At 33.4% G+C, this 23,191-nt stretch overlaps 1 protein-coding gene across 5 annotated transcripts in view; it reads right to left on the reverse strand.

Annotated features, from left to right (window-relative positions):
• Nucleotides 1-23,191, reverse strand: part of FGF14 (fibroblast growth factor 14) — a 621,394-nt gene that overhangs the window by 13,577 nt on the left and 584,626 nt on the right. For all 5 annotated transcript variants that reach the window (XM_019754219.2, XM_074329506.1, XM_019754223.2 and 2 more), the window contains one exon: nt 2,766-2,964. In XM_019754219.2, coding sequence (XP_019609778.1) covers nt 2,766-2,964 — 199 coding nt within the window. The remainder of the gene's footprint in view (nt 1-2,765; nt 2,965-23,191) is intronic.

Consider the following 23,191-nt stretch of genomic DNA (forward strand, 5'->3'; position numbering starts at 1 on the left):
ATTTTTGTGGCCAGAAATATGATGTAGGGACTTAACTCTTGTTTAGATCAGTCTATGGTAAAATTAGTTTCTTTAAATGTTTTGCATCATCAACCTATCGATGATGTTAGGTGAGGACTTACTGTATTTTATGAAGATAACTTATGCTTAGTTAGAATGAACTACCATATACATTCTCCATGTTCAAGGTGGCAGAATTTTACCTTTTGCATCAATGCATTAGTGAGTTTTCATTAACACACATATTTGAAAGTGCATGTGTACACCAGACGTATATTAAATATATATTAAATGACTTGGCAAAAGGGATTAATCCATATCCTTGAAGCACTTTCCAAGCTCTCACTCCCACTACTAATTCAATGAGGAGACCAATAGCATCACAGCTTTAATTTGATTGTCTAGTATGAAGTTATGTTAGAGATATGAATACCCCAGAGCATCAACAATTAATCAAGCACCTAATTTGTCCTAACATTTCCAATGATATAATTTACATCCTATATGGGTCCTCAAAGTTTGAAATTAATTTCCTCTATCAATTATACTATGTGACAACCTCTGTTATTATAATAACTCCTTCACTGTTTTTAAGAGTATTTCTGTCTGCTAAGTATTTGAAAATACTGTTTGTCTCTTCCTCATATATACACATAACATATACAATATACACAACAGTTCAGTGTGTGATTAAAATACCAAGTAATATTATTACACCACACCATCAGAGTGTATCAGATATTTCCTGCTGAATATACTAAATAGCTGGTTTCCAGATTTTGCTTCAGTTAAGAGACATAAAGGCCCTTTTGGTTTTCATAACATACAGCTAAGAGACAAGTTTATTATTTTTTTTAACTTGTAAAATTTTTTATTGTCATCCTATATTCAGTTATGATAAAGCCAGGCTCAGAACTTCTTTTTTTTTTCATTAGTTTCAGGTGCACAAGACAAAGTAATACTTAGACGTTTATCATTTATATCCCTCACACTGTGTGAACCCCCTTCCCCCATCCACTATTCCTCTGACATCACACAGAGCCATTACATTTCCACTGAAGAGACAAGTTTTTAGAAATTTAGTCAATTCTTAACTGTCCAGATTCAAAACAATAATTAATGTAAAGGGATAAAACAAGGTGACAATAAACAAAGCAAGACTTCTTTAGGGCGGCTATTGACTTAGATTTTTTAAATTTTCACTTGCATTTGAGTATTGGTGAGTCTGACGGTCTTGAAATTCATTTAAAAGAGTAAGGCCAAAGCATAGAGGAGTTAATTTTGGAAGAACAGAGAATCCCTCTAATTTCTTATTTCTACATTAATTTTCCTTATGATTTATCATATAAAGAGAGTAACACTCATATTTCAGACTCTTGAGAACTTTTTCCTTTCCTAGATAGACCCTGGTAGTTAATTGTTTGGGTCTCAATGACTTGTTCTAGGGAAAAATTTAGGTAAGGGTGATAGGAAGTCAATATCTTTGAAATTATAAAGACGGTATTAATAAGAGTAGTTTTCCAAACTTAGGAAAACTAAAAACTAAATTATACATTTACAGATATTTAATATTTAACTTTCAATATTTCAAATTTACTTATTCCTATTTAGAAAATATGGATTACATAACCAATATGCATTTTCCCTTGATGGTTAAGGCTTTCCTGTAGGAATTAAAAAAATGAAAAGAAAATCAAAGTGTCTAGCTTAAAGTGTTTATTTAGTTATTGTAAATCTGATTTTCTGTGAAAAGCAAACAAAAGTATTTTAATAAAAAGCACTTTTGAAAAGCCTCAATATCAATTTTTTTCTAGTTCTCAACAAATGTTCCATAGTTAAAAGTAAATGACACTTCTGGCAGACTTCTTAATGAGAAAGATACAGATATTTCTGATTAATTAACAAAACTTTTTAGCCTGCTCTCTTGGAATCTGGTCAGAGTAAATGGCTGTATTGTTTACAGGTGAATATAAAAGAAGGTAATGCCACAACTGAATTTATTAAATAATTATGCATTTTGGAAGGGAGCTATGTAAATCAACAAGTTCTTTAAAAGCTAAGGTATAAACTCTTCATTTTCTGTAATTACAATAATTCACTAGTATGTGATTACTTTCAGCTAGATAACACCAAAAGGGGCAAATACTTTATTCCATAATTCTTAACACTTAATTAGTTTTTCTAATATACCTACTGTCGCAGTCACAGATTTATAATAACATTACAAATTTAATTAAAAAATTATTTATGGGCTAGAGAGGTTGGGGCAGCAAATGTTTGAGACACAGAAGTGGGTAGAGAGGAAATTTTCCTGGCATTTTTCAGATTGATGGAATATACATATATATATATATATATATATATATATATATATATATATATATATATATATGAGGTTGGGCAATTAAGTTTGCGAACTTTCCACAGTATAAGCGGTGGAAATATATTTATATATATTTATATATATATATATATATATATATATATATATATATGTGTGTGTGTGTGCTATATGTATTCCATTAATTTACATACATATGTGTATATATGTGTGCACACATGTGTACATGATATACATATATACAGTAAAGTGTACAAATCTTAAATGCATAACTTAAGTAGACAACTATGCGACCACCACTCAGAGCAAGATAAAAAATACATCCAACATTACGTGAGGGTTCCTTGTGGCCATGGTAGAGTTATTAATGTGAAAAATAAATGTGTAATAAATCTAATAAGGGTAACACACACACAACACTTACCTTCCAATGGCTTGGGTAGAAAATGAGCTGCTGGTTTGGTTTTCTTTACTCTGTTTCCTTTCATAACTTGCCCTTCCTTATTCAATCCCAAAAACCAGGCTCTACCAGATTCCTGTTGTCTGTACAGCATAGATGAGTAGATTACATAATAGTTTTCAAAAACAGATTCCTTAAACTTGCATTCAGGGGTAAAAAGTTCCTATAGAGGGAAAAGGAAGAAAAGAAAGTCAGCGGAAGGAGTGGCAGCTTCACTGTGGTTTCTCTTCTTTCCTGCAGAAGATCTTCCACATGATGAGCAAGTCAGCTCTTGGGCAGGGATGCCCAGACCTACCTCTTCCTTCATGCACTGACTGTCCATATACTTTTTTCAATATACAATGTAGAGAGAAGAATCTGCTATTATTGGCAATATATTTATATGCAAAAGTAGATGTTCTTTAAGAAGAAAATAGAAGACAAGAAATAACTCAAAACCATTTTCACTTAAACAGAAAATAATTCAACCGGGGTATAACCAGAGAGAGCACAATAAAGTAGCATCATATATTCACAATAAACTAAACAAACATAAAATATTTAAGGTATTCCCAGGAGAACTGATACGACTAATGAAAGTTAAGATTAGTTACTATTTATTTGGTGTCATAGGAGACAAATATACTTTCGATGCATAAATGGGAGTCAGTGGAGTAGAGTGAATATGAACACCATCTGTGGAACCATACCTTCTGGGTTCAACCCTGGCCCCACTTCTTACCAGCTGTGTGTCCTTGGGGAAATTACTTAATCTCTGGCCTTCAGTTTCCTCCCCTCTAAAATGGGTACAAAATCAAAGGATAACAGAGTGCTTGGGAGGACTCAGTGAATTAACACATGTTATATATTTAGAAGAGAACATGGCATATAGTAAGCACTCAATACTATTCTTAAAAATAAATCCCCATGACTTACAGTCTAAAATACACCCTGTATCAGTTATATCAATTCTATCAGCTCACTTCTCTCAATATTTCGGCAAACCACAACTTAGCTAAATATTTAGTCAACGAGCACAACTGTAAACCAAATATTGGGCTCAGCATCTGGTATACCCAAAGGAACATACACAAAGTGAACAAGATTCTTCACTGGAAGAATTTTGTTAACATTCTTGTGCTTAAAAAAAAAAAAAATGGCAGTACAACATAGTATTTGCTGTGGCAGATTTACCTTCCAAATACTAGAGTGATTATAGGTAGAATAAGTGGTATTGCTAAGGACACATGGTGGGAAATGCCATGGTACATTTGGAGAACTACAATTAGTCCGTCACTGAGACTCTGTAGAGGCAAAGTGGATAGGAAGGAGGGTTGGAGAAATGTGATAAGGGGTCTTGCACACTCTGATAAAAAGATAGACTTCTTATAAGCAAGAGATAGATGTGTAGGGTTCTTACATAAACAAGGGAATAATGATTAGTATTTTATAAATGTAAATCTGTTGTCAATGTAGAGGATGGTTTTGAGTAGTATATATATCACTTATATACAGATGTGTTGCAGCTCGATCTCTTGCAAAGTGCACTTGAAAATTGTAGAACATGTGTATGTGTGTGCTCACTTTAGTAATTAATATTAATACAATAATCCACAATGCACAAAGTAAGGAGAGAAATACCACGAGAATTATAACACATTATTAAATTGAGTTTTGAACTTCCTGGTAGCCAAGATAAAAAGAGAATGGCTACATGTTATAAAAATTATTGAAGAGAGAAAAATCTTCTTTTTCTTGGCACTAACTTCCAAAAGACATTTTCTTGCAAGGAAAAAGTGACACTGACCAACATAAACAAATATGCTCTTGACAGTAATTGTACAATTAACAAAGTCATAGTTTTGTGTTTGAGTTCTATTATATGCTCTAGGGTGTTAGATGGGGTGAAAAGTCCCATAGGTAGGACATAAAATAATTATCAATAATGAGGTCCCCAAAGATCATGCACACAGCAGGAGCCAGAAACTCAAATTCCTACACTGACCAAGCAGATCAGACACAAGAGTGAAGCAAGCTGGTGTAAGCACAGTACTATTATAAGGATAAATGTCCCCTTACTCAGGCTCAGGGCTAAAGAGACAGAGAAAATAGTCGAAAGGATGGTAAAAGGAGTTCTCATGTGAAAATAAAAATCTTAGATCTTATTTTTCAAAGGGAGTAGATCTGATTTTTCAAAGGGAGTAAGAAATCCAGATTTCTGGATAATAGTTCCTTTTAGTGGTGGCAAGCATTTCTTAGGTTTTTTTTTGTTTAGTTTTTTTTTCCCTCAACATAGCATGGACATAGGGGGCTGAGATGGGGTCCTGGTGAGCCTCCAGTTTGAGACCTCCAATGTAGAGTGGCAAGAGAAATACTAAAGGAAGAAGGAATCCCTGGTGGCTTATCAACTCGGCCCTAACCTAATTTACAGTTTTACACATTTGAGTAATATGATGATTGTGCCAGTGAAACACTCTAAAACAGGTAGTGGTAATATGAGAATGCTTATTTAAATTTAAGCTTAAATAAAAACTCTTTGACTCTGCCAAAAAGAAATAGATAAGGAGTTTAGTGTATCTTTTTCTCATCTTGCCTGGCTATATTTAGAACCACCAAAATACAACAATAAAATCAACAACAGTTGAGTTCCAGCAGAAGCTTAAATATTAATTTGCATCCTTGCCAAACTAAATCATGGAACCATAGAATAGGAAAACACTATAATTAAACAAAAATTTCATCTTTTATGTTGTGGTTGTTTCTGAAATGAAAGCACCATCTGTGGTGTACTTACTATCTTAACAGTAGCAGCAGGATTCCACTTCTAAGGGAATTGTCTTTGTTTAGGAAAATACCCTGATGAGGCATTTGCATGTACATAGTTAAGCTTCCGGGTTCAGGATGAAAGGAGAAGGTGGAGGGAAGACAGGGCCCAAGTTCCATAATTCATAACCAATGAGTTAGCCATACACCCAGATAATTCAGCATAACTATAACCTAAGAACTAAAAGTGACCTTGAGAATCTTATCTTAGTGATTGGCAAACTACAGCCTATAGGTCCAATACAGCTGCCGCCAGTTTTTGGCTACAAATTCCAAAAGTGAATTGTTGAAACAGAGATTGAAGGCCTGCAAACCCTAAAATGGTTACTGTTATGATCCTTTGACAAAAATTTTTGCCAACTGTGATGTAAGGTAGATTTTGAGGGCTTTCCAAAAAGGGTAATTTGGGGAGGGATTGCTAATCTAATTTCAAAATTCCTAAGGAGTTGAGTATTCCCCAAATAAACTTTGTACTTATTTTCATGTATATATATGTATACGATTTGAATCAGAATTTTCATCAGTTTCACCCCTGGAAAAGCCTTTACTGTGTGTTATGAGCCTGGGCTTCTGTAAGAATATGCAAGTAGAATCTCATAAATGCCATTTTTGTAGTTACTGCATCATCTTTCACATTATCTATGACTAAATAAAAATTAAGTTTTCCAAGCACCTGAGCCAGCATCACCACCACTGTTTCAAAGTGAAAACATAAAAACAGGCATTTTAGACACATTTACAACATTGATTAAAATACAAAGTAATTATAAATAGGTTAAAAATAGAGAAATAATATTAGACCTATAGTAGCAAATAGCAGTAATTCCATAATATGGAATTAATATTCTATTAACCTCTATAATTCAGAGTCATCAAAAAATTCAGTCCTCTTTCATCAACAGACTAGTAATAACTCTGACCCTGGACTTCCAATGAGTATTTCTCCCGAGGCTTAAACGGAGAAAAGGAGGAAGCCTTAAATTACAAGTTCTTGTTTGGAGAATAATAACAAAGCACAAAGGTTTCTTACAAGTATCAAATAAGATAACAGATGTGAAATGATTTGCAGACTATAAATTGAGTTGCAAACTATAGCTAGATTTATAAACTATAAATTGAATAAAAAAGTGAAGCTCAAATGCTAATTGTTATTACAACCAGGATAGTAGCTATTTATTTTTTCTTAACAGGTTCAACTTAATTAGACATACCTTTAGGTGGGAATCCCAATGATCCATTTAACCCGTATTCTCAGTTATATTTTCCTTTTCTACTTTTTGGAGATGTAGTCTACTAGAGTTTATCCTGCAGTCAGCAGAGATTTATCCCATTTTCCCTCATCTTTTATACTTTTACAAATCAATTATATTCTTTAATGATATTGTTCTGACACTACTCAATTCCTTAAAAAATGTGCAGAGCATTCCTTTTTTTTATAATTTTTAAAAAATGTTTCAATTACAGTTGACATACCGTGTTTCCCTGAAAATAAGACCTAACCGGAAAATAAGCCCTAGCATGATTTTTCAGGATGACATCCCCTGAACATAAGCCCTAATGCGACTTTTGGAGCAAAAAATTAATGTAAGACCAGGTCTTACTTTTGGGGAAACATGGTACAATATTATATTAGTTTCAGGCGTACAACATAGTGATTCTTAAGATTTCACATAAAGGAACCAATATTCTGACCTTTCAGAATACTTTATAGTTATAAACTTTGAAACAAATAGGATTTGTACTTAACACTCAGAAGCTGAAAATTTAGTTGATGAATGCATTTTACTTATCTGAAATTCTATATAATCAAACATTTACAATATTGGGCTGTAATGACCACAGGGAGAAGAATAGCAAATTGTGTTTATACTTCAAAGTAAAGTGTAATTATATATGTGTTTAGGAGATGGCTTTTGTTTAATTACAGGACCCAGTGATTTTTAAGTATATTCCCACCAACAAAACAGTTTCTACAGTACTTCTATTTATAGGGCCAGAAGCTGTTACTTCAGTAGCTTGCCAGGGAAATAAAATTTTATATGAAGGCCTTGTTTTGTTTTTTGCAAGTAAAGATATGATTTGGCATTTAGAAATGTTATATAAGTATAAACAAATAAATAAATATACACATAATATCTTCAGACATTCATTATTTTATATATTAAATATATTTTAATTTATTATATTATATTTAATATCTATTTTCTTTTTATGACTTATTGACATGGTTTAAAAAACCGTGGCAAGAATATTATTTATGATGATGAAATATTAAATAATTAATTTATTTTATGTATTTAATATAAAGATGTATTTTTACATATTTTAATACATACCACATGTACACACATATGCAAAATATTTAAATATACATAATTTACTCAGGGACCAATACCAACTTCTTTACCTGGGTCACTTGTTAGAGATGCAGAATTCCAGGCCCCATCCCAGAACTACTGAATGAGAATTGGAATATCACCCTAGGTGAAATGTATACACATTAGAGCTTGGGAAGCATTGACACATGATCCTGTTACCTGTTACCATACAGAAGAAATTAATAAATGATCACAAAATTTTAGGACATATCAATTAAACTGGCATTATCCATAAGCTTGCTAGCATTTCTTAACAGTTGTATAAAATTTACTAAAGTAAGAAAATGGAAACAAATATAAATATGAAGTATTTACAGCACATCTTTAAGTAAGAAATTTTAAAATTATAAATAAAAACACATGCCAACTGACTCTATAATGCTAAATCTGTTTTCTCTAGAATATAGAAATGTATAAATTCCTAAAATAATAATGCTTGGAACATGAACAAATGGCATCTGTGCTATAAATATTAGGAAGAAATATCATAAAACAAATATGCTTAAAGTATTGATACAACTATCTACCATCTCACACATTCATCAGTGCTCAACGGTGAATGCCTCAAAATAATAATAATAATAATAATAATAATAATAATAAAAATAACTACAGCTAACACACTGTGCATACTTCTGTAGCAGGCACTGTTCTAAGGACTTTGTATAATCAATTAATTTATTCCTTGCTAGAATCCTATGGAGTTGGTACTATTATATATTATCCCCATTATAGAAATGAAGAAACAGCACAGACAAGTTTAGTAACTTGCCCAAGTACATTTATTTTCATCAAGATAAGTATATTTAACTATTTCTACTCATTTCTCATATTTCTTGTATTATTCAATTGAAAACATTAGTTTTTTGATACATGATCAATTCACCCACCCCTGTATCAATGCCCTTTAGCACGTAATTTGATGTGTCTTCCCACTATGAGTAACAGGGAGAAAGTAGAGTCTTGACAGGAACTTGTGCAATTGATTTTGCCCCATCTCTGCCTCCTCCGCTGCCATGACAGCATGCTTGGGTTACCCTGCTGGAAAAGAGACAGGTGGCACAGAGCCAAGATGCCCCAATCTAAATTAGCCTATTCTCAGATATGCGATCAAATCCTGCCGAGATCTGCAGAGCCAGCGCTGCCTACCCCAGATGTACAAACAATACACACTTACAATTATATGCCACATCAGTTTTTGTGGCTGCTTGTTACACGGTATCAATAAAGCAATTGAGAACTGACAGAGATAATTACTAACTCAACTGAATTACTCATTCAACTAAAACACAGAAAATATGTACCTTATACAGTTTCTCTTTCCCTAAATCTATACCTACATATGGAAGAAAATAAAAATGGAAAACAGGAATAAATGGTATGAGCTATCACAGTGATATAGGTGATACAACTCTTAGAATACAATTAAGGGGGCCAAATATATTCTTAAAAGTGTTTTAAAAGAAAGAAACAAGAAAACATATGGATGCTGCAAATGAATCTCTTCTCCCCTTCATGCAAACTGTATATACCTACCCCACCCCCATTACTTAATTCTAGGAATAGTGAACAAAACAAACTGGGTTGGCTGCATCTGATGCCAACCATCCTCCCAGAAAAAAAATAACTCATTGTTTTCATAAATTACCTAGGGAAGTTTGGAATGGGATAAAGGTGTCATAGCATCATAGCAGGTGGTGGTGTGAGTAAAAATTGAGCTCTCAAATCAAATGTGTTCTGGTATTTTATCACATATCAACTTCCCAACAGCATACTTCTTCAACATATGTAGGGTCATACGTTAACTGTGTAGAACTTTGCTTAAAAGGGAAATGCAAAACTGATAATGCCAGTGTTTTATGTGAAAGAAATCACCCTGAATGTATGTTATAAAATCCAGAAAATGTATTGCTGTGAGTTTTTAATTTTTTTCTGGATGATCCAAGTGAATATCGTCATTAGATAACAGATGTACAGAGTGATATGAAGAGTTTCTTGGTCTGACAAATATTCAGAAGCTTCATTAAAATAGATATTACTGATGTCTAAGTTAAATTGTCTGCATTGCCTCATCCTCCATTTTAAGGGTTTTTCAGATTGTTAGTGATTTTTATTTTTGCTATAGCACAAAAATCACATTAAGCCATGTGTATATATAAATATATAATATATATATTTTATATATATAGTATGTATGTATATATATATATATATATATATATATATATATATATGGCTTATTCAAAGGTAAATAATAAAATATATTACATAGTCTTCATCATAGTACTACTTAAAGAATGGTCCATGGAACTGTGCCCATCTACAAATCATTCATTTCCTGTCTGCAATGAAACAAGTATAAAAATTGAGCGAAAACATTTATAAACTTCTATAGCAATTTAACAATATTTTTATGTGTGTTGAATATAAACATAAAAACTCTGGGGTTTTACTTTGTATTTTTAAAAAATACTTTTCTAGTAATTTAAGTTTATTATATTTATGAAAGTATCTCTGTGCAAAAAATTATAAATTAAAAAAAATACTGTCCTTCTACCATAGATAATTGAGGGAACACTGCTCTATTATATACAGATGTAAATATAAGTCTAATTAAAGGAGAACTGAAGTGAGAATTTATAATAATTAACATTTACTTATTTACCTATGTAAGCCAGTCACAATGCTCAATGCTTTACATACATCCTCTCATTTTATTCCTCTTAACGGACTGCAATACTGAAGTTAAGTATCTTGATGAGAGTTTATATTGCTAGTAAGTGTCAAGTTTTTTATCTCAGGCTGCGTGAGCCTATGGCCTGCACTCTAAATCTATAGTTATCCTTCTGGTCAACTCAATTTCATTCTAAAAGAGAATCAGAGTGAGGAATGCACCTTGACAAAGCTAGGGCAGCAACAAGGGCAGCTAAAATGCCAGAGGTGCCAAAAAAATGTAGACATTTTAAGAAATGTTATCTACGTATTACTTTTTGAGGTTGAATTGAATTACAGAAGCAATGTGTAGTATGACGTTCACTCAAAAGATGGCATGAATCAAGTGAATGCTAGTGTTACTCATTGTATTACAATTTTAATACAGTTTTTCCTTTCTTAAATGAATATACATTTTTTGGGCACCCTTTGTAGTTCCAAAACAAAATCTCTGCTTCAATGAATGACTTTTAAGAAAGCAGTGAAAAGATTACCAACTCCATTTGAATAGATCATTTTAAAAATTATTAGTCTTAGTATTTATTTTATTCTTTAACCTTATTTCATAACTTTTCCTTAATATCTCCTGAAAGCTGAGTTTGGAATAGGATTTGGCCTGGTGTGATAGTCTACCTGGTCTAGTTCTGTCAGACATTACATGTACCAGAAATAGAAGAAAGAAATACAAGGAAATATCACTTAAGAAATGAGTGCATAATTAATGGATTCCAAGGCATTCGGGGGGAAAACAGAAATACCTAGAATCAGGGTACTAATGGTGGTGTGATGGTGGGAGTGGGGGTGGGAAGTGCAACAAAGATATTCCTGAATGAAACAAATGCTACAGAAAATATTCATCTTTCTTATGTCCAATTAGACAAAGACTATCACATATGCTACCAAACATTTTCAATTAATTGCACTAGAATTTTTCTGTTAGCCAAAACAAGAGCAGAATTTGCTGTGCAGAAATTTAGTTTTTATAGCTAAGTAGTTAGAATACATCAACTCAGTATCTTGTTAAGTCCTACCAAAAACCCTGTCTGGTTGCTTTATTGTTCTTTATCAATGTTTCCTTTTAGCTCCTTGTACCTCTCAGCCCATGTTACCTTAGGTGACTGTATATAAAATGACAAATATTTGGCTGTGACTTTGCTAGATTCAATGAGAAAACATGTCCTTGTTTTCTTCCACTTAACTTTTGAACTGTACTTTAACACTCTTCCTACAACTCTACATGCTTCTCTCCTTGGGCCTATCTCTACGTGTATCTCCAAGCTTTTTCCACTTCTCTTTCTTTAAACCCCATTTTGAATTAGATTTTTTCATTAAACATTTTTTTTTGTATTAAGCTTATGCATTGTGGACTTTTCCTAGTAAAATATATCCAGTCAAACCCACTTACTTATATAAACAAATTCCACACCAAACAAAATAAGTAGATCAAAAGTAACTAATTACCAAACTTTCAAATGCAAGCTTCCATGAGAAAATGAAGGAGCTGTAAAAGCAGGTTCTGCAATTCTCCTAAAGTAACATATTCATCGACTAATATTAATTTGTATCAAGCTTTATGTTTTTCAAAGACCATTCACATATTTTGCTTGATTTAATAATGCTGTTAAAAATGCTTTAAGAAGAAAAATAGCATTGTCCCATGTCATAGATGATGATTTTCAGTCTCAGAGAGTACAAACCCTAAAATGCAATGATTAAGATGTTTTTATTTCTATTCATGCGATATTTAACATACGTCATGCTGCTACTTAGCACATATTTATTAATAATAACACTATTGAAAAGCTGAACCAAATGAAGATTTAATTTTTCCCCAGAATATGAAATAAATCATCATACTGTAATCATAGACAAGTCAGAATGATAAGTATCACCAATCCTGAATGTATGGAACACAGAGAAGCCCACAGGGGCTAAAACAAACACCTGAGGGCGATGTTCTTTTGATTTTGCTTTATTAGGTAGAAACGTATTGGTCATCATTTGCTAGATTCTGGTAACAATTTGTTCAATAATTCCAAAGGTTAACACAAAAAGACAAACGTTGAACACTGAAGAAAGGGGTCAGGAAACTAAGAAAAGAGGCAATAAATAGCAAGACCCTCTGGGAAAAAAGAGCAAAGGAGTAGAGGAAAATGTCAACTTGTTGGATAAATAACTCTAATGAGGGGAAGCTGAAGCCACTAACATTCATTTCTGCTATGGATTTTCTCTCTAAATTAGCAGATTTATTTTAAAGTTCTATTAGGAAATTTTACAGGCATAGTGAATATATTGTTACTTTCTAGGTTGTTGGTTAAGAATGTGACACTATGAAATGGGAAGAATTCTTTTATTTAAAATTGGTCCTGATCTTGGAGGAAAAGCTTTCAGTTTTTCATTATTAAGGATGATATTAGCTGAGATTTGTCATACATGGCCCTTATTATGCTGAGGTACTTTCCTTCTGTACCCATATTACTGAGTGTTTTGATCATAAATGGATGTTGTATCTTGTCAAATGATTTTTCTGCATTTACTGACATGATAGTATGATTTTTATACATTATTTTGTTAATGTGGTGTATCACATTGATTGATTTGCATATGTTGAACCATCCTTGCACCCTACTTGAATTGTGATGTACGATCTTTTTAATGTATTGTTGTATTCAATTTGTTAATATTTTGTTTAGGATTTTTGCATCTGTGTTCATCAGACATATTGATCTGTAATTTTCTCTTTTTATGTTTTATTCTTGCCAGGTTTTGGTATCAGGGTAATGTTGGCCTCATAAAATGGAATAGATACAAATACAAGTATTGTATAAGACTTATTAGTATTATACAAGTATTGTATAATAAGAGACAATACTTCCAATAGTGTCTCATTCAATTTTTTAAAAGAGTTTAAGAAGGACAGGTATTAAATCATCTCTGAATATTTGGTAGAATTCAGTAATGAAGCCATCTGGTCCTGGACTTTTACTTTTTGATAAAACAAAACAAAACAAAAACCTCATTATAAACACTAAACTTTCTGTCCTAGATATTAGATGATAAATTGGAAGTTTGAATATTATGAACACATGGAAACAACTTTCCACTTATTCTATATATACTTACTGATGTTTAAAATTAGTGCATTCATTTTTTCAATAAATATTTAACAATCTGTTAGTATTTGCCAGTCACTGTTCTTAATCTTGAGATAAAATAATGAGCAACAATTAATATAGTCTGTCCTCTCTTGGAGGATACAGTCCAGTGGAGGACACAGATATTTACATTAATGATCACATCATTAGAAAATAAGACAAGTTCTTACATGAAAAGGAATGGTGTCTATGAGAACACATAATGAACAAATCTGACTTAGCTTGGGGTTGGTAAGGAAAAACAAACTCTATGCTGAGATCTAAAACATCAATATGAGTTAACTAGGCTTAGAGTAGGCTGAAGAATATTCCTCGAAATGGCGATATCATGTGCAAAGGCTCTGGGGCAGAAGCAGGTATAGATCATTTAAAGAATAAAAGGGGAACCACTGAATTAGGAATGCAGAGCGTGAAGAAGACCGCATTAGGAGTTGAGATTTGGGTTTTAGGCATGAGCCAAACCAGGTGGTCATGTTAACGGTTTTGTTATTTTCCTAAGAGCATTCAGAAGACAGTAAAAGTTTTAGCAAGAGTATGTAATAATCAGGTAGGCATGTGGCAAGACCACTCTGGCTAAAGATAAAAAAGGGAGAAGAAGAGTCGGTTTGGATACAAGAATGCTGGTTTGTCTACTGCAGGATCAGACAAGAGCATTGGTAGTGGAGATGGAGAGAAAAGGGAAGATTTAGAAGGTCAAATAGCCAGTGCTATGCGGCAGTACATGGCAGCTAAGGGAGAAGGAGTGTCAGGCACAATGTGTAGGTTTCTTGCTTGTGGAACTCGGTGACATTTGGTTTGTGTTTATAGCTGTTTCTGAAAGGTCAAATGTTGCAGTTTCGCATTCATGGGCAAAATAAGCTTACGTGTGTAACATAAGTTTACATCGTGATTTCTGTCCTCGTATAGAACATTATTTCAAATATTTAGAGGATAATTTTCCACAGTGATGTATTTTCAATGTTTTTTTCCTTAAGTAGCCTGTTGTGTGTGTGTGTGTTTTCAATGCCAGATTACTTTAAAAATGGTACGTATTCTTAGAACAAAGACAAATCACAATTGAGGAAATATTATTAGTTGCAGAACAAATAAAGTTGGAAGAGAATGGACTGGAATTGGGGGAGGGGGATAGTTCCTTAAATTTCTTACAGATTTTTTCTTTGTTGGTTTTCATTTGTTTTGTTTTGTTTTGTTTTGTTTTGAAGTCCCAATGGGTAAACATAATTGTTCCCAGATCACCTCTAAAATATCAGAGGATGATAACCATTGTAGACTTCCAAATTGAGGGCAGAGAATTTGCAAAAGGTTTACCTAATAAGTTCATTACAGTAGGAGACTATTTTATTCCCAGTCAGTTCAGTTAAATACATAAGAATGATCCAAACATTGCTGAAAGAAGTAAATTTTGTGACATTTTCCAAATAATATAAAAAAAAGTTATTCTTACTGATGTCAGGGCAAGGGGCTAGAGGTAGGCTCCACCATATTTGTTTCCTTAATAGGTATTATTTGTCCGCCACTCATGAATTCATCTAACGCTCTCAAAAATGATTTTCATCTTCACATTGTATTACCATAAAAACAACACAAATTCCATCCCTGCTCTCTGCATTAATCGATACACTTTGATCCTTACTTGCCACATTTATCTTTCTGGATTGAATTGTGTAAACTTTCAGGTCTAGTTCCATAGATTAGTTCTTCCATTCATTCGATCAGTCCAATCTGTTTTTGCAACTAAACAGACCAATCAAAAAATAAGCCCTCTGAGGAGGAAAACTAAAAATAAAGTAGCAAGTATCACCACATTTTGTTACAAAGTACCAATGAGCCTGTCCCTGGACCACTGTGCCCTCCCCGGAGTCACTACATTTTAAGGATAATATAGACATGCAGAGAAAGATAAAAATCAACTCAATGGTCAGGAATTGGCTGGAATTAGGAGATCAACAAACATGAATGGTTGCATTAAAGTCATCAGGGAGAAAATTACAGATGGAAATGAGTGAACATTAAGAATAGCCCACTCTAAGTGTAGTATAGGGGTTAAGGGTGAGAACTGGTCAACTAAATAGACATGGGTTTGCTTCCCACTCTGGCCTGTTACTAGTAATGACCTTGGAACAGTCATTTAACCTACAAAATGAAATACTATTTCCATAGAATTATTGGATTAGACAACAATGAGCACAGTTTTGGTGCAAAAGTATGCACTTGATAAATGCTAGCTATTGTTCTTATCAAAAGACTAAGGATGAAGAGAATTGCAATAATGTCTAACAGAAGTCACATAAATGTAAGAGAGATGAATAAAGTGAATTCAGATCTATCCATCAATCATGGAATTCTACAAATAGAAACAAATGCAAAGAGGGAAATTAATGGAAACAACGAGTGGGGTGATAGAGGACCAGGGGAAGTGGGACTCACCAGCAGGAACTGCCAGGAGGGAGATCAATATTACCAAGTAATAATTATTGGATAGTCTTGAAATGGTTTGAGTACTGGAGGAGAGATAGTACAATGGAGGGAGCCATAAAGATTATAGGAAATAATTTGTAAAGAGCACTTTGCAAATGGTATCTGAGGAGGCTACTGAGAAACTGGCCAAATTTGTTCTCTGTATCTGATTTCACCTAGAAAAGGACAGCAGAGGGAGCAGTGGGCAGAGGGAAATATAAATGACCTTCGAGGAGTTAACTGCAGTATCGTCTGATTGGGTACCATGATCTCAGTTAATGAGGCAACGACCATGTTTGTGTTTAAATTTCTTGTAACTTTGATCTTATAATTTTGACTTCATGTCATCACACCATAATAATTCTAACCTAAGCCAGTCTTTTTGTATGAGAGATGGAAAGTATATTCTGTGTTTTGCCAGTAAAAGACATTTGTAAGGTGGCACTGAAGGATAATGTGGGTCAGCTCAGCAATGTTGTTATAGTGAATGCAAGATGAACGTATTAAATATGAAACTAACTCTGAGTAGCATATGGAGAATTAATCTTAGAGCAAACCTCGAGGTAGTCATTTGTGTTCCTATAGCTCCAGTGCTATCCACTTCATTCATTTATTTGACAAAGATTTGAGTGTCTACTCTGTGCCACTCATATACTAGTTGCTGGGGGTAGAAAACCTAGGTAACATGTAGTCTCTGTTCTCTAAGAGTTTCAGTTTCATGTTAGTGAAGGAAATCAAAATTACGTTAGTAATCACAATATGGAGCTTCCAGTGCTATGCGGAAGGCACAAGAATGAATGTCTAGAGGAGAGAGTAGGTGTTGCTGCTTAGGAAAAGACAAAATGCTTTTTCATATTTATTTATTTATTTATTTATCTATTTATTTATTTAATTTTTGGCGGTGGGGGGGGGCAGTGTTTGTTTTTTTTTCCATTGTGGTAAAATACAGATAGCATAAAATTTATCATTTTTAAGAGTGCAATTCACTGGCATTAAGTACATTCACTCTGTGCCACCATCACCATCACACATCTCCAGAGCTTTTTCATCATCCCAAACTGAAATTTAAATGTGGTGTTATTTAGCTAGGTCTTGAAAGGTAAATAGGAATTTGTGAGATGAAAGAGAAAAAGTTAAGACATTCAACTTGGAAGGAAAAGAACTGCATTCTGGAACTTACAAGAAGCTGTCAAGTGTGGTTGGAAGCTATAGTCTGTGTGGTCAAGTGAAAATGGGATACAGAAGATTGTATTCTCTATGACGTGGAGTTGTGACTTTCAAATAAGTAAAGATTAGCCTCAGAAATTTTACGCAAAAGAATGAAGTGCTGAGATTGTATTGTAAAAAATAACTGATCATATGATCTAGAATCACGCTTCTTGTCAAATGAGTTAAAAATTTACATCCTCACAAAAACCTGCATATCAAAAGTTTATACTGACTTCATTCATGATTGCCAACAATGGGAGCAAACAAAGTGGCCTTCAATAGATGAATGTATAAACAAACTGTGGTAAGTTCATACAATGGAATATTATTCAGTGATAAAAAAAATGATCAAGCCATGGGGTACCTTAATAAATATTACTAAGTGAAAGATGACAACCTGAAAAGGCTGTATAATTTCAACACTATGACATTCTTGAAAAGGCAAAAGTAAGGAGAGAGTAACAATACCAGTGGCTGGAAGGAGCTGTAGGGATGTAAATAGGTGGAGCACAGGTGATTTTTTGGGCAGTGAAACTATCTGTATGATACTGTAATGGTGGATACATGCTATTATACATTTGTCAAAACCCAAAGAATGTACAACACAAAGAGTGAACTCTAATATAAACTACAGATTTTAGTTAATAATAGTGTATCAATATTGTCTCATCAATTGTAACATTTGTACCATACTAATGTAAGATGTTAATATAAGGGAAATGGGTGGGGGTTGATGGTGAAAAATGAGTATATGGGAACTCAACTTTCTGCCAATTTTTCTGTAAACCTAAAATGGCTAATAAAGAATAAAGTCTATTAACAACAACAAAAAAAAACACCTGACTCAGGGTGGAGGAGGATTTTAGTCCAGAGGCAGATACGTTGCAGGCTCTGCATAGGTTCCATTAATGTCTTAATATATTCCACAGAAGGAATTCTCAGAAATTATGCATTAAGGAAGATGCATATATTATCAGCTGTCAAGAACAATATTTGAAAGCCCATTTTCCTGAGGCAAAATTGAAACCTTTAGATCAAGGATGAACACACTACAGCCTGCAAGACAATTCCAGCCTGTCAAATGTTTATGTAAATAAAGTTTTATAGTAACACAGCCAAGCCCATTAATTTACTTATTGCCTTTGGCTGCTTTTGGGCTATAATAGCAGTTGATTACTAGTAATCAAGACCATATGACGTATAAGACTAAAACTTTCATCTGGCCCTTTACAGAAAAAGTTTGCCAACCCCTTCACTAAGACTCTTATTGGAGCTTCCTGAGTATAGCTTTCATGGGATTCCCTCATTTTAGAATAAATAATTTTGAGATACAAAAACTTTCTCTTAAAAACAAAAACAAAAAACAAACAAACGAAAAAAACAAACCAAAGAAATAACTCCATCTGTGGACAGACAGATCCCTCTGAAAGTATCTGAGATTTGGACATGATTCTGGAGAGGCTTTTCCCATTTGACCTATAGAAGTAACACAGTATTCATGATGATTCATTAAATAGCCCAATTATGAAACTAGCCCAATTATTATATGTTTTATTTCTATTTTAATTATCACATGGATACACTTTAACTACTATCAGTAGATTCACAGAGGTACATTTCTAATGAAATTTGTAATTAAAGAGTATCAACAATTAGAAAGAAAAGTAGAACTCTGAAGCATTTGTTGTTTAGCCAGAAACAACAAAGAACAGATTTATATCATGTTTATCCTCTCAATGGTCTCATGAACTGTTGATCAGAAAAGTAAAAATGAAAGTTAGAATTTGATGTAAATAATTTCTTAAATTATTAAATACAATTTTTTCTAGGAATTTTCATCTTTTTAATATAATTTTTGTTTTTAAATTAGAGTTGACATACAATATTATATTAGTTTCAGGTGTACGACATAGTGATTTATGTAACTTACAAAGTGATCACCCCAATAAGTCTAGTACCATCTAACACTATACATAATTATTAAAATATTATTGACTATATTCCCTATGCTGTACTTTATATCCCATGACTGTTTTTATAACTGGAAATTTGTACTTCTTAATTCCTTCCCCTTTTTCACCCATTCTCCCAACACCCCTCCCATCTGGCAACTAACAAAATGCTTTCTGTATCTATGAATTTGTTTCTGTTTTGTTCATTTATTTGGTTTTTTAGATTCCACATATAAGTGAAATTATGTGGTATTTGTCTTTCTCTGATTTATTTCACTAAGCATAACACCCTCTACAATACAAATTTTTAATCAGTTACATAAGGTGCAAAAGAACAGTAATTTACATGTATAAAATACCAAACTAGTCTTATTGTTATGATGTGAAAGTGATATGAAAGTGATCACATATGAATAACTAAAAGTACTTGGAATAGTCAGTCTCTGTATCATTTTTAGAATGCTCACAGCCACAAGAAATGGACTACCTAACTTGTGGCTTAAATAGTAGAATTTGAACTTATGTCGCATGTTAAAAAGTCTCTGGAGGTTAGTTCTCCCAGTATTGGATCAGTGCCTTTGATTTCACCCAGGACTCATGCTTTCTCTCAATTTTTCCTTTCTGCCATCCTAAGTGTGTTGTAGATTTTCTCTCATAAAATAGTTGCTGTAGCAACTCACATTTTCAAAGAAGAGCATCCCAATTAAGATGGAAGTGGATGGGGGTGAGGAGAGGAAAGAGACGTGTCTCTTTTTTGAGGCAGGAAATATTTTCTCAGAAGCTTTCCAATAAAGTTTATTATTTATTTTATTGGTCAGAATAGGGATACATGCTATATGTAGAGTAACTGCTGGTCAAGTGGAATGGGGCAGCTATGATATGGGTGTAAATTTTAAGCCCTAAACCAAGCATTATTAATTTCCTGGATTAGAACATGTGGCCACTCAAATAAAAGGGGGATTCTGTTAATAAGGCAGAAGAAATTACTTTTGAATTTAAGTAACATTAAATTAAACTTTATCTTTACCTTGAATTATATTAAATATATGAGTAATACATGTGTAATGGCATGATTTCATTATATCTAATTAAATTTTAAACATATGACATGCAAATGCAACTCAGTAATACCATATATTATGTATGACGTCTGACAATTAAGTTCACGAACTTGTTGCAATAATGTTGCTAACCTTTTTTGATATCAGAGGTTTTATTCATTATGAATTTGTACCAACTGGACAAACAGTTAACCAAGTTTACTATTTGGAAGTGCTGAAAATGCTGCATGAAAAAGTTAGACGACCTGAACTTTTTGTCAACAATTCATGGTTCTTGCATCACGACAATGCACCAGTTCACAGGGCACTGTCTGTGAAGGAGTTTTTAGCCAATAAACAAATAACTGTATTGGAATATCCTCCCTACTCACCTGATCTGGCTCCCAATGACTTCTTTCTTTACCCAAAGATAAAGGAAATATCTAAAGGAAGATATTTTGATGACATTCAGTACATCAAGGGTAATACAATGATAGCTCTGATGACCATTCCAGAAAAAAAGTTCCAAAATTGCTTTGAAGAGTGGACTAGGCACTGGCATTAGTGCATAGCTTCCCAAGGGGAGTCCTTCAAAAGTGACCATAGTGATATTCAGCAATGAGGTATGTAGCACTTTTTCTAGGATGGGTTTGTGAACTTAATTGTCTTACCTCATATGTGCAAAACATGTACACACTCATATACCATATATTATATATTTGCACATAAGTAATGTGGTATTATACATAGGGTTTATAATTTGAATGAACTGTAAGAAATAGATTTCTGTTGTTTATAAGCCTCCCAGTATATGATACTTTGTTATAGCAGCCAGAAGTAAGAATGGAAATATGTATTTACTCTCCTTTTCAAACAGTTCTTGGATAGACTCTTTCAAGGTAAACAATTAAATCAGTACACCAGTATTAAATTGATTTTTCTTTTTCCAATATTTATTGGAAGACAATGCCATTATATAATACACATAAGTCATGAGGATAGTAGATAGTAATAAACTAAGGAGTTAGATACCTTGAATGAAAATTAAGAAAGGTCACTTGGATCATCAAAGTTAGGGGTTGGCCAACTTCTTCTGTAAAGGGCTGGTGAGAAAATAATTCAGGCTCTGTGGATCACATGGTTTCTGCTAAAACTACTCAACTCTGTTCTAGCATGAAAGCTGTCATAGACAACATTTCAATGAATAGGTCTGGCTATGTTTCAAGAAGAAAATTTTATTTATGGACACTAAAATTTGAATTTTATACCGTTTCACATATCACAAGATATTCTTCTTTTGATTTTTACAACCATTTAAGAAATTTAGAAACTATGTTTGGCTCTTAGGCTGTACAAAAGCAGAGAAAGGGACATAGTTTGCCAACTCCTCATCCAGGTGTTTCATATCCAGAGAACCTAATTTGTCAATAATTTGGGTTTGGAATGCATGTTGGAGTCCACACCTATTTGTAAATTTCTACTATGGGGAGAAGCTTTACTGACCCCTGATCACTATTTAATATTGCAACACACTTATCTCTTCCCCAGCACACCCGGAACTCTTACCCCGCTCTCCCTGTTCTTTTTTCTCTATATTTTTTGCTTATTTTCCTCTAGAATGTAACCTCCATGAGAGATAGGATCTTTGTTTTATTCCCCTACATACCCTTAGTGCATAGAAGAGCTCCTGGTATACAGTAAGAACTCAATAAACATCCCTCCAAACATCAAACAGGGAGCATGGTGGGAATCCTGTGTTTGGGATTGTTACAGAAGATGACTATATATGCCAGTGCCTGGAATAGTCCTGTTTCTTTGACTTTTGTACCAGCTAGGTTACTTTTAGTTTTTAAAATGTCCCAGTTTGAGAAGGAATGCTAGAGCATCTCAGCATAGAGTGGGGTTATGTGTCTCCTAGGCCATTTCTCTATTCCCTGAGAAGCAGCATCTAGGGACCCAGGACCTCTCTCAGGCTCTGGGGCTGGCACAGCTGGTCCAGGCTGCTGCCTTCGGAGGGTCAGAGTTTCAGTGCAGATGGCTGGACACACGGGTGATGTGCATGTGTGTATTCCCTCCTGCCTCAAGACAGCCATACATCAAGTAAAATAAATAAGTAGAGAAAAACCTGCTGCTTCTTTGTTGCCAAGAATTATAAGAGTTCTTCCCAGAGAGTATCTTTCCCTGATGCTCTGTCACTTTTTTGTGTTTTTAATACTTTTACATGTCATAGAGTACATCTTTATTATAATGATAACAATTAAGTTGCCTTTTTTAAATTAAAAAATCTGACATTGCCTATGATTTTCATTTTATAAATGGAAAAATCGAATATCCAAAATACCACTAATAATAATAAAGAGGAAGATAATAGTTCTTAAACCTGGTAAAAAATCAGTACCCAATTCTCCTCATTTAGTCATAAACTACAGTTAAAATGCTAAGTGGATTGTACTTTTTAAGAGAAATGAAAGTTAAAATACTTAGACAGAAAGATATTCTATATATCAAATCCACATTATTGGAAGAACACAAGGAAAAATTAAATAGCTAAGTGTTATACATAAAACCTACACAAATACTGTAGAAACTTTACTGCTTATAACATAGAAATCATAAAAATATCTGGAAACATAAATGGTTGAAATTATTTTTTGAGTTTTGTTCACAAAGAATGCAGAGGAGACA

This window comes from Rhinolophus sinicus, linkage group LG04 (assembly GCF_036562045.2).
Source record: "Rhinolophus sinicus isolate RSC01 linkage group LG04, ASM3656204v1, whole genome shotgun sequence".
Lineage (NCBI taxonomy): Eukaryota > Metazoa > Chordata > Mammalia > Chiroptera > Rhinolophidae > Rhinolophus > Rhinolophus sinicus.